The sequence below is a fragment of the Phaseolus vulgaris genome, chromosome 2, assembly GCF_051622355.1.
Source record: "Phaseolus vulgaris cultivar YP4 chromosome 2, ASM5162235v1, whole genome shotgun sequence".
Classification (NCBI taxonomy): Eukaryota; Viridiplantae; Streptophyta; class Magnoliopsida; order Fabales; family Fabaceae; genus Phaseolus; species Phaseolus vulgaris.
In genome coordinates, this window is record NC_143499.1 from 49,407,273 (window position 1) to 49,425,619 (window position 18,347).

Genomic DNA, 18,347 nt, shown 5'->3' on the forward strand with positions numbered 1-18,347 from the left:
AAGTGGTATAATTAAAATAAAATATTTTATTATTAAAATAAGTTATAAATAAATAAATAAAATATAATTGTTTAGTTTTCGGTGTAAAACAATATTCATTTTTATAAAAAAAAATCCTTTCTATTTTATTTTATTTTATTTTTATATTTCTAACCAGTGTATGTTTGAGCTTGAGAATAGAATCCTTCCTTTAGACTTTTGGAAATAAATAAAGATGTTAATTGATAAAAAAAATTGAAGTTTTAAACCCAACACAACCCCTCACATCGAGATTAGATGGATTGATAAGTTTGACATTAGGATAAATTTTAAATGGTTATGATATTAAGAAATGAATTTTAAACTTAACTCAACTGTACAAAACCAAATTATACTGAAGGTGTGCACCCCTATGAAATGTTTTTATCTCTAGTTGATGTGGGATCTTCAATAATTATATAAATTGATTGTTATATGCAGTGTGAAATTTAACCTTGATTTTTACTTGAAAAAATGGATTTTAATATGAGGTATACATGCTCTCATACTTAAATTCACTCAGCAGAATTTCCACATATCAATATAATTTGAATATGCATAGTTTGGGGTGCTCTCCACCTCAAATCCGCTCAATGTTTTTTGCTGCATTTAAGCAAAATTACATGCAGATTTTGGAGTACATTCAGGCTTAAAATTTCTCAAAAAACTTTTCCTATGGTAAGCAAATTTAAGTTACAATTGTTTGGGTGTTCTTTGCCTCAAATTCGTTCAGCGAAGATTTCTCTGGGCTTAAGTCCCAACTTCATGGACTCGAGCCATTTTGACAACATTTGTCATCTTTGCTTAGATATCTTTTGGTTTGTTTTCTATAGGTCATGAAATTGAATTAAATCTTTTTGAAATTTATCATTTTGTAAATTGTAAGTGATTACAACTTTCTAATGTCAATTTAACCAATTCATGCAACATGTGTTTAAAATAAGTAAATCTAATATTTATAAAAAAATATAAAACAAATACTCATTATATATTCAATTGATATGTAAAATTTTAAATATTATGTGATTATTGTTGATATTTTGTAACGGTTTTAAAAATATAAACTTCTATATGATTGAATGATATATTGATGAGTGGGATGAAATTGAATCATGTGGAATATTATCGATATATAGTAATTTCAAGTAAGGAAATACTTTGTTAAGGATAGTTAGGATGTGTCTTGATTAGTAATACATTTAGAATAAGATATCTGACTCTATTTACATATTAAGTTGGTGGCAGTCAAATGAGATTTATATGATTTGGTCTACAATATAAAAAATCATAGTCTAACATGCCATATTAATTAACCTTGTCATATGAGGAGATTCTATTATGATATTCTTATTCGCATAGATGTGTGAATTTCACAACGGGATATTATAACATGTGCAATTTTTTTAGTCTAAATCAATGTACGATTTTTTCAGAAGTAGGATCAAGTGTACGTGTGGATCTAATTTGATTTTTGACATGAGTAATATAGAACACGAGTCATTTAGAGACACTTAATTGTTTAATATATTTAGAATGAATGAAATGTGATTATTCATATGATTATGATTGAATGATTCAAATATAAATTTTAAAAATCAGTAACTTAGCCTAATTTCTTGTTAGTATCGTTTTTTTTTAGATTTGTTATGATCGTGAGTTACATGTGAACATATGATGTTGTATGTTATAGGCCTCAAAATTGAAAATGACCGAATTTTTTCTTTTAATTCTTTTGATGTTTTATTTTGATGTATATATTTGAAAATCGATGTATGAATGGATAATGATTTATGATATAGCAAATTTTATCTAATTTAGAAGCAATTATATTCTACTCTTTGGAATATGTTCTGGCCTGCTTTTATGATTGTAATTATAAATTTAATAGAGGAGATTACCAAACATCCATACTAATTAAACTTTTATATTATAAATTTTTTCAGTTTTATATTGAAAACATATCCCTTTAGTATAAGACTTAAAGGAGATGTCTTTTGGTATAAAAACTGAAATAAAAAATCTTTTAACTATATGGGTCAAATGGATGATTAAACTTATAAATGTACAATTAAACTTATAAATTGTAATAAACGATACTTTAATTTTAAACTCTATTGAACTTTTTTTAATGTTCTCGCTTTTCTTTTAAATGCATTTCACTATTAAACTCTATTCTCGATTTATTTCTGTGCAGAACTTTCTTGTGGACATAAAAGGACCAGCTATAGCATTTCTGTGCAGAACTTTCTTGTGAACATAAACCTGATCTCCTTCCTAGAGTTGTTCAAGATTGCAGCCTAGCATTTCTAGGGTCACTAGATTTTGTCTGGAAGACCTACAAGAGATGATTCAAGAGACACATTTGATTTCAATCCAAACGTGTAGAGCCTAAGCATCCTAAGATTGTTCATCTTTTCGAAACTTTGTGCATGTACTACAACTTCTTTTACTTAGTATCTAGTAATATACACTGTATTGCATCTGATCCCTGAAAGTAAATAAAAAATTAGAAGAAAAAAAACATGAAATGTTGCATTTCAAGGATGTCTAATGACAGCTGAGTAGTTTGCTATTTTTAACAAAGTAACAACAGAATATACCTTGTTCTTTCTTAAAACCTCATAAATTTCCTCAGTCTTAAACAATCGGCTGCGTCTTTTAGGATGCTGAGGACACTCTTTATGGCATATACTTTCCAGGATGCTATATTAATTGACATGGTGCTGCCAGAATTATTTAATTACAATTTAGATCTTGACTCTACATATAATTAATTAATTACCAATTATTTAAAAGAGTAGTAAATTATATTTTTAATCTCTCTACAACTTTATAAATTTAGTTATAATTCTCTAAAAAAAAAATTCCCTTGAATATTAATTATAATTACCTTTAGCAAGAAACATTTCTAATTTAAACAAATAAAAATAAGAAAAAAAATAGATTACAAAAACTAAATTTGATTTTTTTTTATATAACTCCAAATATATTTCATCCATAAACAAATTCTATTAATATTTCATTTCTGTTTAAATAGTTTATTCATATTTGTAATATTATTTTCAAAAAACAATATAATTGTTTTTTGAATAAAGGTTTACAAATTCTCTAATAATGTAAATGAGGAGAGGAGTGAGGGTAAAAATATGAGAAGCTATGTGAGAGAATCTTGTGACAATTTAGCTGGTGTTCAACTTGTGAGAAGTCTTTCAACTTGGTTTTCAAGTTTTATATTCAATTTCTGTTCCTTCAAATGTTTCTTTTACATTTTTTAAGTCTCTCTTTAAATTAGATCATGTCAAATATCATTTTTCTAACCCAACACAAACAATTTTAAAATTATTGGTAAAATGTGAGAAATAAATACTAATCAATGTTATGAATTGATGTACTTGATTTTTATTAGCTATCACTTCTGTTTGGCACCTCCAAGTTTATCTCTATTTTATGTTTAGTTCCAAATAATATTTTGGTAAACTCTTGATTTCTAGTTTTCATCTTTATTATTTTATTTTACTCTTTCTAATATATTTACTATCTTTTTTAAAGATGAATTCCAATGGACAAAATATTACAAGAATTAAATCTTTTGAAAATTAAATTTATCATTTTGTAAACTGTAAGTGATTACAACTTTCTAATGTCAATATTTTAACCAACTCATGCAACATATATGTTTAAAATAAGTAATCTAACATTTATAAAAAAAAAATATAAAACAAATACTCGTTATATATTCAATTGATATGTAAAATTTTAAATGTTATGTGATTATTGTTGATATTTTGCAATAGTCTTAGAAATATAAACTTCTATATGATTGAATGATATATTGATGAGTGAGATGAAATTGAATAATGTGGAATGTGATCTATACATAGTATTTTTAAAAAAGGAAATACCGTGTTGAGAATGATTAGGATGTGCATTAATTAGTAATACATTTAAAATAAAATATATGACTTTATTGATATATTTGAATCATATACATGAAAATATTAAGGTGATGACAGTCGAATAAGGTTTACATGATTTGGTTTACAATATAAAAAATAATGGTCTAGCATGTCATACGAATTAACATTAACCTTATCATATGAGATGATTCTGTATCGATATTCTTATTCGCATAGATGTGTGAATTTCACAGCAAGGTATTATGACATGTGCAAGCAAATTTTTTTAGTTTAAATCAATGTACGATTCTTTCAAAAGTATGGTCAAGTGTGTGTGGATATAATTGGATCTCTGACATGAGTGAGATAGAACATGAGACATTTAGAGACACTTAATTATTTAATATATTTGAAATGAATTAAGTGTGATTATTCATATGATTATGATTGAATAATTCAAATATAAATTTTAAAAATCATTAACTTATCCTAATTTATTGTTAGTATGTTTTTTTTAGTGGTTATGATTGTCAGTTGGATATAAGGTCTCCAAATTGAAAATGGTAGAGTTTTTTCTAGTTCTTTTGATGTTTTACCTTGATGATGTATGTATTTGAGAATTCCTATATGAATGAATAATGCTTTATGATATAACAATATCATAATGTAAATGTTATTTATATACTACATATCATGACATAATAAATTGAAATTTAATAAGGTATTAAGGATGTTACAATATTTCTTTTAATTTCTTTTATTTCATTATATATTTAGGTGTATTTAATTTCTTTAAACAAGCTTTTTGTTAAAATTATACCATTGAAAAGGAAAATAGAACAATCTTAACAATTATACTTTGACTAAGATACTTATTCTAATTTATTATATTCATGAGTATTATTTTTTTTTTCATAAATATAGATATTGGATAAAAAAATACAAAATAACATTTATTTATTTCAAATTTAAAATTCTTTAAAATTAAAATAAAATAAATTTTTAATTAAGATATAAAATAAATATTCTTTAACAATTTTTTTTAATTTCAAAATAATTAATTCAGAGGATGATTGAAAAATATTAACAATTTTGCGTTTATAATAAACCTTCAATAATATTTGCACTTTCCAGCATATAGAATACTTAATGGATCCTTTTACGATTTTTCTTTTCTAAAGTACAATTGATATTTTAAATGTTTTTCTATTTAATTTTCCTTTCTTAATGACACATAAAATGTTCAGTGCACAATTAATTACTCACCTTAGATTTCGTTCTTCTCTTTCCATTTCCACACAAAAATCATTTTCACATTTTTTTCTACCTATTTCGCAAAATTTTAATTCAAAATGGAAATTAAAGTTCAAGAACCCTACTTATATATTAATATTCAACAATTTAAAATATTAGTATGCAAATTAATCTTTCTTAATAATGTCATTTTTATGTAAAAAATTAAAATACAGTTTAGTCATTCATACTTAGATGGATAAAGATGGTTTTAGAAAAAAATATATGCATTTTATTTGAAAGGTTACCTATTAAAATGATAGTTTTTATTTACCTATTAAAATATTAATTACTTGTTTCTTTTAAGATTTTTTTTTGTATTATAATTATTTGTTGGTTGAATTATTTTGGGTTAACATGTTTTCTTGGGCTATGATATTGTGAGGTTTTATTACATGCAGGCACGTGACTATTTTTTTTTATTCTAGTTATATAGATCAGGAAAAATAAACTATTTTTGACTACGGTTTTTCACATTATAATAACCGTTTAACACTCTAAATAATAATTAAATATTCAATTAAAATATAAATTAAATTGTTAAATAAAAAAAGTAGTAAAACTGATTGTAGGATGGGAATATGATTATTCTTTTCTAATAAAAAAAAAACACGAGTAGGTGTTGAAAATCGTAATAACAAACAAGTTTTGACACACGTAGGTTTGAACTGCTTCTTAAATCATAAAAAATAGCATTTTTTTAGTTCATACATAATAACATTTCCATAAATAAAATTAAGAAAAATCCTCTGCAGCCAATGGTATTAATTATTAATAATTTATTTACCATTTTTTAGATAATTTTTTTACTATAAAGACATTTAATTGAGATTGAAATTTTAATTGCCACCTTTTGGTCAAAGAATAATATATTTCATATAATTTTTTTATTAAATATTTTGTATAGTGCTAAGAAAAAAAAAAGTCATATACATATATAATGAATATGCAAGTACAATATAAGATCCAAAATGTAAGTAATAAAAATTATAAAAGAAAGACAGAATGGAAGTGAAAAATCCATAAGATGATAATTAATAAACAACCTTTCTTAACTTTACTGTCAAACTACAATTATATAGAATTAACAGTCACACGGCAACAGCATTTATAAGTTAAAAATAAAGATCAGTAAGAAATATGAGGTTCAAATAACCAATTACCCTTTCAAATGCAGCTCTTGAGGATTCCATCATGCCTTCACTGCAAATGCAACCCAAATATGCTAAAGAAGTTAATCAAACCCAAATATAAAGAATTTCAAGAGAATGCAACTCTGGGACAACAGAGCTACCCATCTCATGCTCAACAGAAACATCAAACTATATCTAACAATAACTTACAAATCTTTGTCAACAATGAACGAACACAACCATAAAATGCCATTGAAAATGTAAATAAAACAAAATAAATTAGAAATGAGAAATTCATGATAAAATTTCAACACTTGTAATCTAGAAGTATTACGATAAGCCAGTTTTGATCCTCACCAATGAAAGACTAATTAGCAGAAGAGGAAGAGACTAGTTGACAGGTTAGCTTTCGGCCTTCCTCTTCCTATCTTCCACCATATTTATCAATGTCAACAGCATTCTTCCTATCTTCCACCATATTTATCATCTTTCTTTTCGGAATAAAGAGGGCAAATGCCGCATTCTTTTATTGTGATAACTGATTTCAACCGATTTGGCCGCAGAAAGGGATCATAAGGACTGATCTCAAAAGTGAAGCTGCGAGCATCACATAGCCTAAGGCTCATGCCGCTCGCCCTTGGGGACTCCAAGTTAAATTTCCACACAAATGTGTGATCTTTATCAAGAACTATGTCATCATACCATGGGAAAAATATGTTTAACAGATCATCGCGTTCGAAATAGCTGTTTAACATATCATTATTTGGAATGATCTGTGTGCCATCATCATCAGATTCAAATTTTAGGTCGTAACCAAAAGAACCATATCTACCTTTAAAAGCATTCGTATCTAACGCTCCAAGAACCACACACAAAGCGAAACCAGTGAGCCTATCATCGCTGCAGAAACTTAAATCTTCATTTATAGTCACTGAATGTCCCTTCCCACGAAAATGGAACCAACCAGGAACTGCACTCCCTGGAAAACAGAAATTTGTATAAAAATTTGTATCGTCCGTCATCCTAAGCCTTGCAGCCTCCTCAATGTTAGCACGAGCACCTGAATCCAGTTGTTGAGCATTGGTGAAATGAAATTTGAATACACCCACTTTGTAATTTGACAAGTTTGGAACAAGAGAATTTGACATCACTCTTCTAATGGATGGGCAATCCAATGCCTCGAGTTGTTGTAGAAATGGTGGAATCGGTGGGATGCATTCAAGCTTTTTGCAGTCGCTTAAATCAAGCAATATCAAGCTTGAAAGATGACCAATGCTCTCAGGAAGGTTCACGATTCCGCTATCACGCAGTGACAGTTCCACTAATGACGTCAAGCGACCGATGTGTCTTGGGATTTCTGTTAATTTGGCACACCCCGAACAATCAAGTTCAGAGAGAAGCTTCAGATTAACAATGGAGTTTGGAAGTGACTCGAGATCAGTGCATTTGGGGAGCTCCAGGGATCGAAGATTAACCAAATTGCCAAATGAGGAAGGCAGTTCTTTAACAGCCGTACATGTTAAGTTAATGTGAGCAAAAGTATGAGCCGGCTCCGTGATCTCTGGGAAGGTCCTCAGCCTTGAGCAACCACACAAATCAAGCTTCTTCAACTTCAAATTGAAAATGCTGCTTGGAAAAGTTTGAAGTGAAGTACAGTCGGTAAGGTCTAACTTGCATAGTCTGGTGAGGCTTCCAATGGAAGATGGAATAATCTGAAGATTGAAGCAACGGCGCAAACTCAGTTCTTCAAGTCCTACCAAACGGCACAAGGATGAAGGTAGTGCCTGTATGGCTGTGCCGTCTAATATGAGCTCCTTTAGATCTTCCAACGTGTCCTGAATCTCGGGTAAATTTTCCAATTTTGAGCAACCACGGAGACAAAGTTTCTTTAGGAATTTCATATCAGAAAGGTCAAACTGAAAGATTGTAAGAGAACAACAGTAAGAGAGATCTAAGCGAGAGAAGAACACTTCTGAGTCTTCTGAGTCTGTAGCTTTATTAGCATTTATCTCTTTCATCGTATCCGGTTCCTGACGCTCCAGTATAACACGAGGGAGAAATTTATCTTGATGTTCACTCAATGAAAACATATTAAGCCTCCGACAACTGTGAAGACTAATCCATCCTGGTGATGTGCATAAAATGTTGCTGGGAATATTTACACTATTCAGATGATAACAACCATCTAAACATAAATAAGTGAGCTTGGTGAGGAATATCGAAGAGTGAACTTCAATCAACTTTTCACAAGAACTCAGGTTTATTTCTTCAATATTTGGTGACGTAGAAAGGTCTGGTATTCTAGTAAGTTTCCGAGAACCACTCAGGTCGAGCCTTTTCAAGTTGGGTAAAATCTGCCAGAAAAAGTAAATGAATGAGATAACAAATAAAAACTACTTTATCTATTTTTCTTCCTATTTAAACTATTAGCTACTATCTATTGAGTTTATATTTTACATTACTTAAAAACCACTGTTAAAAAAACCACACTGTGGACTAACAAAACTCTGCCTATAAATTTTATAGTTATTATAAAAAATCACAAAATTTAACGTCTTTTTGTTCCCTACCTAAAATTACATCCTAATCATTTGAACCTAAACTTATTATGTATTCAAAAACTTATGATAGTAATTTATAATCGATCACAATGTCGAAATACTTTATATTATGTATGTATCAACTCACAAAATAAAATGGTGTTGTCTCAGAGTTAAAATTAAACCTTAGTTAAAACAAGTCCATCTTTCCATAATTTATTTTATTAAATACATAATTTGTAATTTATTGTATATTATATTCAATTTTATGTTATGATAAAAAAAGTATCTAAGGCATTTTTAATTAAATAATATTAAATAAACAACATGAACTCAATTAAATAATATAATTTTTTTTTAATACTCGATGGAATAAAAAAATTAATAAAACCCTCAATTTGAAAATAACCAAATTTATAAGATACTTAAAAACTTAATTAAACCTACAAATTTTCATTTTATGGAATTAAATATTGTAAAGATTTACCACATAAGTTTCATAAGTAGAATGTTTAAACATAAAATTCTTCACGTTGGGAGTTTCTTTCCTCTATCTTATAAGTTTTCGTTGTTTCTTTAATATTTTTTATATGGCTTCTGTCAATGTAATTTTTTTTTGGTTTTAAAATATTATTAAAGATAAAATATGAAGACAGGGTAATTAAATTAAATATAATTTTTATTTTTCAGAAATGATGAAAATTATAATTAAATTAACTAAATTATATAAAATTCCATTTTATTTACATAACTCCTTTTCATATTAAAAAACTATATAAGATCTTCCAAAGTAGATAATACATTCATGGGCCATTAGACGATATGCCTAAAAAAAAGAAGCAAACTATTAAATTTATAATTATCTTTAATTTGAAACATGCTGAGTATGACTCAAATAAAAGAAATTTCAAATCGAATAATGTGGAGAAGGCACAAAGGAATTGCAAATGAAAACCTGTAGATGTATAATACACAAAACATGCTTTTATAATTCACTTTTATCTTTGAAAGTTTAGAACACAAAGGAACATAGATAGCTTGAAAAACCTGATCTCCTTCCCAGAGTTGTTCAAGATGGCAGTATGGCATTTCGAGGGTCACTAGATTTTGTGGGCAAAACTTTGGAGGCCAAAATCTTTGAGGAAAATAGTCCCAATATAGAATCTTTAGAGTGTCCGGCAGACCTACAAGAGATGATTCAAGAGACACTTTTGATTCCATTCCCCACGTGTAGAGCCTAAGCATCCTAAGATTGTCCATCTTTTCGAAACTTTGTGCAAGTACTACAACTTCTTTTACTTTGCTAGTATGTAGTCTGTAGAAGACTTGGACAATATCTAGTGATATACACTGTATTGCATCTGACCCCTGAAAGTAAATCAATGTAATTAGAAAAAAAAAAGCATGAAATGCTGCATTTCAGGATGTTTAATGACAGCTCAGTAGTTTGCTATTTTTCACAAAGTAACAACAGAATATACCTTGTTCTTTCTTAAAACCTCACAAATTTCCTCAGCATTAAACAATCGGCTGCGTTTTCCAGGATGCTGAGGACACTCTTTACGAACAATTTCTTTACCCATTTCTTGTATTAGATCGTGCATCACAATTGTACCATTAATGACAGATATTAGGCCCCTATCTTTGAGAATATCCATTCCAATCTTAGAAGAGAAACCACAATTATCAAGGCTATCTGCTACCTCAATCTCCTTGTCTCCTCTATAAAAGCAAGCTATGTCAAGAAATATATTCTTCTCCTCCTCCTCCAGCCCATCATAACTTAATTTTAATACATTGAAAATACCAAGATGTTGGCCCTTTTCCAACTTTTGCAACTGACTCTCCCATGCTTCTCTTGTTCTTCCATAAAGCAATGACCCCAAAATCTGGAGAGCTAACGGAATCCCTTTTGCATATCTCAACACCTTTTCTGACAGTTTCCTGTAAGCAATTTCTGCTGAAGATTTTTGTTTAAAAGCATGTAAACTAAAAAGTTTCTGAGAATCATCAAAATTCAACTCCTTAACTTCGTAGATATCATCAGCTCCAGCATTCCTAAGCACTTGTCTGTCTCTACTGGTGATAATGATTCTACTGCCTTGCCCAAAACTATCACTCCCTCTTATTAATTTTTGAAGTTGGGCTGAATCGGTAACATCATCAAGAATGAGGAGAACCTTTGTCCGTTTGAGCCTTTCATTGTAATATGGTAAAGAAGAGGATTTCTCTTCCTTTAGAAGCTCAGACACATATTTTGTTCTGATACTGTCTATTCCATCTCTTTGTATTTTTTCTTGAACGTCTAAAACAAGGCTGCTGGAATCAAACTGCAATGCCAATTTGTGATATATTTGATTACAAATTGTAGTTTTTCCTATTCCTCCCATGCCACAAATTCCTATGATCCGAACATCCGGTGACTCAGGATGCAACAAGGACTGAATTTCTTCAATATGTTTTTGAATGCCGATGATTCCTTGATCATAACTGGTGGAATAACGATTCAATTTTCTCAAAATATCTTCCACAATTTCTTCAACAAGTGTGTGTTCTGGCCTGGCAGATGATTTAGAAAATAAAGTATAAGTATTCAAGCACAAAAGCTAAAGTAAACTAAAGAAAAATTCTACAGTAACCGTTTGTGACTTCTGATAATAGGGAGCAGATTTGTAGGTACAAAGTTAAGCTATAACATGTGATATGGTTCAGATCCATGACCGACTAAGAGAAATGAAAAAAGAAACACTTGATTTATGGTGAGATGAACACAATTTTAGTAAATGAAAAGAGATCCTGATTATCTAATAAATATAATGACCTGGTGACTTTTGAATCCAAGCCTGAAAGTCCAGCAGCTTCGGTTAGAGCATCCTTCCATCCTTGCACTCTGTCCATGTCGTGCTTAAACTGCTGCTCATGCTCATCGAATGCTTCTTTGTATCTTTGTTCCCGCTTCCTAATAGTTGATGGATCCACCTTGTAGAAAACAGGTATAACATCCCTTCCAAATCTCTTCTTGCATTCAAGTATCTTAGTGAGTTCATTCAAGCACCAAGTGGAAGATGCATAGTCTTGGGAGAAAACGATGACATAAATCTTTGATTCTTCTATTGCAGAGAGGAGTGCAGGTGAAATTTCTTGGCCCCTGTTTAATCTGTAATCAATATACGCTTCAATGTTCTTCCTTTGCAGCGCTGCATAAAGGTGACTAATGAAGTTGTCACGTGTGTCTTCCCCTCTGAAGCTGAGAAACACATCATACTTTGTTAGAGAAGCAGACATGGCCAATGATGAAGGGTTTCAATTTTCTCTGCAACTCTCAGATCCCTTTGTTTGTAAGCAACTTCCATATATTCTATTAGGAAGGAAAATATATATTTCTACCACAAATTGGAAAAGCCTTTCAATTTTCTCAAAATATCTTTCACAGCCGTGTTATGTCAGATACGAAACATTGAGTCAATGGAAGAGTCAACAATTGGCAGAATATTATGGTGTGTAGCTTTATACCATTCTTACAATAGTTGATTGCTTGAATATATACAATATGACTAATGAACTTTTTTCTTTTCCGTATCCCACGATAATTCCCTAGGCACCCTCTTATCAACGGAAACCATGTCTGTCCTTTTATAGTTTTATTCCTATAATATCTTTTGGGGTAAAGCATTTTCAAGTTAACAAGTTTTGTTGGGTGAGTGAGTGATCAGTGCTAGCATTTTCAATCTCAGTTATAGAATGTAAAGATTTACACATTTATTTGCTGATTAATAATTTATTTATTGAATTAAATATTTTAACAGTGAGTATGCATTCTTGAAGGAATGCAATCATGGTGTAGAATGTACATAGTACATATAGTGAGTTGGATTGAAATGTTGAACACGTTTTCCTCTTCAAAGATTCAGGATATTTATGAACTTGCTATAAATTGTTTTGACTTTTCTCTCTTCCCTGATAAAGCAGTCAGGTCTCACATGCCTTGTTAGAAAAGTAGGCACGGGCAATGATGAAGGACTTCTCTGCAACTCTCAGTCCCTTTGTTTTTACCATTTTGTTTTTGAAAAGCCTTTCAATTTTCTCAAAATATCTTTCACAGCTGTGTTCTGTCAGATACGAAACATTGAGTCAATGGAAGAGTCAACAATTTGTAGAATATTATATTATGGTGTCAATATTTAATAAATAAGTTTAAATAATAATAATTATTTCTACTCATCCTTAGTTTTTGTGGTGAAATCTTCATTTTGGGATAATATCACTTAAACTTAAGAAATATTTGGCATTAATGAGCTCTAAACAAATTCATATAAGATATCAAGATTCTTTCAATCCAAAATCTTAAACTAATAGGTTTATGGATTTTTTTTTTATATGTTGCTCATCTTACCAATTTCTACTGACTAAACTTTTAACTCTAACCTATGAAGTAATGTACTTTATGCTTTTAGGACTTGTTGGATATTACAACATGTACCGTTGCTAAAATGTTTGAGTGAGGGAGAAGTCGAAGTCTCCTTTAGAAATATTCGCTCAAGCGACAAAAGGTTGATTGAGCATGAGAGATCTTATTAATTATCTCTTCTATGCAATTGTTGTCGCTCAAACAATCTGGAATCATTCAAGCAAATAAGTCTTCTTTTGGGTTAGGAAACAAGGTTGTTCAAGCGAGATAAACTCGTTAAAAGAATTTAACGCTAGTAGTGAAATGTTGTTGTGATGATTTAGCCAAGTGTTTGTATCTATGAGGCTAATGATGATGATGACGATGATAAGATGCATGAATATGTATACATAAGTGTATGGTATACTTGGTGTAATACCTTGTATGTGATTTAATTGATGATTCCTTGTTTTTATGCCATTTATAGGTATATTTTGACCGTTTTATGAGTATGTGATGAAAAATACCTGAGATTGTATTATGACCCTAATGAGTCGAAGTATCAAACACAAAACTCATTAAGGAAAAGAGAATTTTAAGCATCAGTTATTATTGATGGGAAAAACTCACGCGGAAACAACACACACAATCACAAATCAACTGCAGAAAATAAATAACACACACAATATTTAACGTGGTTCGGTCACCAACTGCAACCTATATCCACACAAACAACTATTAAGTTTTATTTCTTTCCTGTTGCGTACAAAATTACAAGAACAATGATCTCTTTAAATAGAGATAATAAATGGACACAATGATTAAGCTCACTCACTAAACATGTGTCTAGTCAGCCCAACCCAATTGGTTTTGACTTCATACCCAACAATTAAAGCATGAAAAGTTGAGAAGTTAAGTATGATAGATTGTTTTGAATTATAATTTAAGATTCATGTGTTCTTAATGACTTAGGTGTAATTTACTATACTGTAATTTGACATGAGAGTATAATTAGACTTATATATGTACTATATTGCATTTAAATTATTAGTTAATCCTTAGTGAGTGATCGTGTTAACGGTTAATAAAGTACTTAATAAGAAAACAAATAATATTGTATATAACAACAAAGATGAAATAGGTTTAGAAAATTATATTTTATTTAGGTTTAATTATTTTTTAGTCTTTATATTAATGACCAAAAGTCAATTCAGTTACGATATTTTTAAAAAGTTCAATATTCAATTCAGACTGATTCTTTTAGTATATTACCCTTATTAAAATATTTGTACCTTCCTGATAAGGTGTCACTAATGTTGATGAGTTATATGTATTGAATTGTTTAAAAAAAAAAGTTGTTTTTGTCCATTAATATAGGACTAAAAAAATAATTAAATTAAATATTAATATTTTTGTGATGTATATTTATATATAAATAATTTTGGTAATGTATCATGTACTTGTAAGCAAGTATGATTATATTAAGTGGGGGGCATTCCAAATAATATAAAAAAAACAAATCTTTCATACAATAGAGGAGACTAGGCACAGACACAAATATCTCTTATAAAAGAAAACAAACACTCTATAGAGAGACGTCAGACATAACAAAAATAAAACAAAATAATCGTTACTCAAGAAGATCATGTAATGCATGACAGACAACATGGGGAGATATCTATCATCAATAATATGAGTAGATAATACATTCATGGGCCATTAGACGATATGCCTAAAAAACATGCAAACTCTTCTAAATACTATTAAATATATAATTATCTTTAATTAGAAACATGCTGAGTATGCTGAGTATGACTCAAATAAAAGAAATTTGAAATTGAATAATGTGGAGAAGGCACAAAGGAATTGCAAAAGAAAACCTGTAGATGTATAATACACAAAACATGCTTTTATAATTCACTTTTATCTTTGAAAGTTTAGAACACAAAGGAACATAGATAGCTTGAAAAACCTGATCTCCTTCCCAGAGTTGTTCAAGATGGCTGCCTGGCATTTCGAGAGTCACTAGATTTTGTGGGCAAAAGTTTGGAGGCCAAAATCTTTGAGGGAAATTCTTCCAATAAAGAATCTTTAGAGTGTCCGGCAGACCTACAACAGATGATTCAAGAGACACATTTGATTTGTATTTAGGCGTGCAGAGCATAAGCATCCTAAGATTGTCCATCTTTTCGAAACTTTGTGCATGTACTACAACTTCTTTTACTTTGCTCGTATATAGTAATATACACTGTATTGCATCTGACCCCCGAAAGTAAATCAATGTAATTAGAAAAAAAAACATGAAATGTTGCATTGCAGGATGTTTAATGACAGCTCAGTAGTTTGCAATTTTTCACAAAGTGACAACAGAGTATACCTTGTTCTTTCTTAAAACCTCCCAAATTTCCTCAGCATTAAACAATCGGCTGCGTTTTCCAGGATGCTGAGAAAACTCTTTACGAACAATTTCTTTACCCATTTCTTGTATTAGATTGTGCATCACAATTCTACCATTAAAGACAGATATTAGGCCCCTATCTTTGAGAATATCCATTCCAATCTTAGAAGAGAAATCACAATTATCAAGGCTATCTGCTACCTCAATCTCCTTGTCTTCTCTATAAAAGCAAGCTATGTCAAGAAATATATTCTTCTTCTCCTCCTCCAGCCCATCGTAACTTAATTTTAATACAACTTTTGCAACTGACTCTCTCATGCTTCTGTTGTTCTGCCATAAAGCAATGACCCCAAAATCTGGAGAGCTAACGGAATCCCTTTTGCATATGTGAACACCTTTTCTGACAGTTCCTTGTAAGCAATTTCTTCTGAAGATTTTTGTTTAAAAGCATGTAAACTAAAAAGTCTCAGAGAATCATCAAAATTCAACTCCTTAACTTCGTAGATATCATCAGCTCCAGCATTCCTAAGCACTTGTCTGTCTCTACTGGTGATAATGATTCTACTGCCCTGTCCAAAACTATCACTCCCTCTTATTAATTTTTGAAGTTGAGCTGAATCGGTAACATCATCAAGAATGAGGAGAACCTTTGTCCGTTTGAGCCTGCTATTGTAATATGGTAAATAAGAGAATTTCTCTTCCTTTAGAAGCTCAGACTGATATTTTGTTCTGATACCGTCTATTCCATCTCTTTGTATTTTTTCTTGAACGTCTAAAACAAGGCTGCTGGAATCAAACTGCAATGCCAATATGTAATATATTTGATTACAAATTGTACTTTTTCCTATTCCTCCCATGCCCCAAATTCCTATGATCCGAACATTCGATGACTCAGGATGCAACAAGGACTGAATTCCTTCAGTATGTTTTTCAATGCCGATGATTCCTTGATCATAACTGGTGGAATAAAGATTCAATTTTCCCAAAATATCTTCCACAATTTTTTCAACAAGTATGTGTTCTGTCCTGGCAGATGATTTAGAAAGTATAAAAATTCAAGCACAAAACTAAACTAAACTAAAGAAAAATTTCAGAGTCAAGAAGAATGAAAATCATTGAATAGATTCACATATCGATTCTAGTTTCGAGTTCTGGATAAAATAAATAAATTAAAAAATTGAAGGTAAGTTTAGGACGTTGTCTTCCTATATTAGTTTGGTTGGTTTAGTAATTGCAAATCATGATCGCAGAAATTCTACAGTAACCGTTGCTGACTTCTGATACTAGGGAGCATACTTGTAGGTACAAAGTTAAGCTATAACATGTGATATGGTTCAGATCTATGACCGACTAATAGAAATGAAAAAAGAAGCACTTGATTTATGGTGAGATGAACACAATTTTAGTAAATGAAAAGAGATCCTGATTATCTCGATACATGTAATAAATATAATGACCTGGTGACTTTTGAATCCCAGCCTGAAAGTCCAGCAGCTTCTGTGAGAGCATCCTTCCATCCTTGCACTTTGTCGTGCTTAAAGTGCTGCTCATGCTCATCGAATGCTTCTTTGTATCTTTCTTCCTGCTTCCTAATAGTTGACGGATCCACCTTGTAGAAAACAGGTATGACATCCCTTCCATATCTCTTCTTGCAATCAAGTATCTTAGTGAGTTCATTCAAGCACCAAGTGGAAGATGCATAGTTTTGGGAGAAAACGACGATATAAATCTTCGATTCTTCTATTGCAGAGAGCAGTGCAGATGAAATTTCTTCGCCCCGGGGTAATTTGTAATCAATATATGCTTCAATGTTCTTCCTTTGCAGTGCTGCATGAAGGTGGTCAATGAAGTTGTCACGTGTGTCTTCCCCTCTGAAGCTGAGAAACACATCATGCTTTGTTAGAGAAGCAGACATGGCCAATGATGAAGAACTTGCTGACATTGGAATCAATTTTCTCTCCTTTCTCTGCAACTCTCAGTGCCTTTGTTTCTACCATTTTTACCACATTATATACACAAATCAAGTTTTGGAACAGTCTTTCAATTTTCTCAAAATATCTTTCACAGCCATGTGTTCTGGTCAGTTCATAGAATAGTCAACAATTTGCAAAATAATTATGGAATCTAAGTTTATATCATTATCACGCGTGGAAAGATAGCTATGCCTCCTTAGATAAAATCTGAAATTGATTTTGAATCTCAAAGAAACTTCTTGGTTCTTGCGCCATTTATTAAATTAAAATATTGAGTCAATGGAAGAGTCTAACGATTCGCACAGTATTATGGTGTGTAGCTTTATACAGCATTAATACGAGTAGTTTCTTTAATACTTTTACTCAATTTATTTATTTTTAATCCTTTTTTCATACCTTTTACTAATAAAGAATCGTATTTCTTTAATATATTTTAGAAAATAACCAGTAAACATAAAACTAGGTTAATATGACTAAATGAATAAAGATAGTGTAAGAATAACAGGAATAAAAAATAGTGTAAGAATAAAACATATTTCTTCTCTCTCTATATATCTCATCCTTGTCCAAGATACTTTTTCCCATTTGTCAGCACCCATATGCCTTTATAGGTTAAAAGATTTCATAGTTATAATTTTTAAACTAAAATTCTCACCCTTCTATAGATAAGATTGCTCAGACGATTGAGACATTATAATTTTAGAAAGGA

The 18,347-nt window shown here is 30.3% G+C and overlaps 2 protein-coding genes across 4 annotated transcripts; both read right to left on the minus strand.

The window, feature by feature from the left end:
• Positions 1-6,215: 6,215 nt before the first annotated feature.
• LOC150029243 (TMV resistance protein N-like) lies at positions 6,216-15,581 on the minus strand. 3 transcript variants are annotated; one of them, XR_016518937.1, is made up of 5 exons: positions 11,702-12,296; positions 10,362-11,439; positions 9,928-10,248; positions 6,698-8,694; positions 6,216-6,410 (listed from the first exon to the last, which is right to left on the minus strand). XR_016518937.1 is itself a non-coding variant. In XM_090299266.1 (4 exons), the coding sequence occupies exons 1-4, from the start codon at positions 12,163-12,165 to the stop codon at positions 6,805-6,807; spliced, it is 3,753 nt and encodes a 1,250-aa protein (XP_090155392.1). In that variant the 5' UTR covers positions 12,166-12,296; the 3' UTR covers positions 6,216-6,804. The 3 variants fall into 3 exon arrangements, 1 of the variants encoding a protein (XP_090155392.1); XM_090299266.1 differs by having other exon boundaries at positions 6,216-8,694; XR_016518938.1 differs by lacking the exons at positions 9,928-10,248; positions 10,362-11,439; positions 11,702-12,296 and adding an exon at positions 15,240-15,581.
• A 117-nt stretch (positions 15,582-15,698) lies between these two features.
• On the minus strand, positions 15,699-17,727 carry LOC150029244 (disease resistance protein RPV1-like). Its single transcript, XM_090299267.1, has 2 exons — positions 17,123-17,727; positions 15,699-16,691 (listed from the first exon to the last, which is right to left on the minus strand). The coding sequence occupies exons 1-2, from the start codon at positions 17,605-17,607 to the stop codon at positions 15,980-15,982; spliced, it is 1,197 nt and encodes a 398-aa protein (XP_090155393.1). The 5' UTR covers positions 17,608-17,727; the 3' UTR covers positions 15,699-15,979.
• Positions 17,728-18,347: the final 620 nt, after the last annotated feature.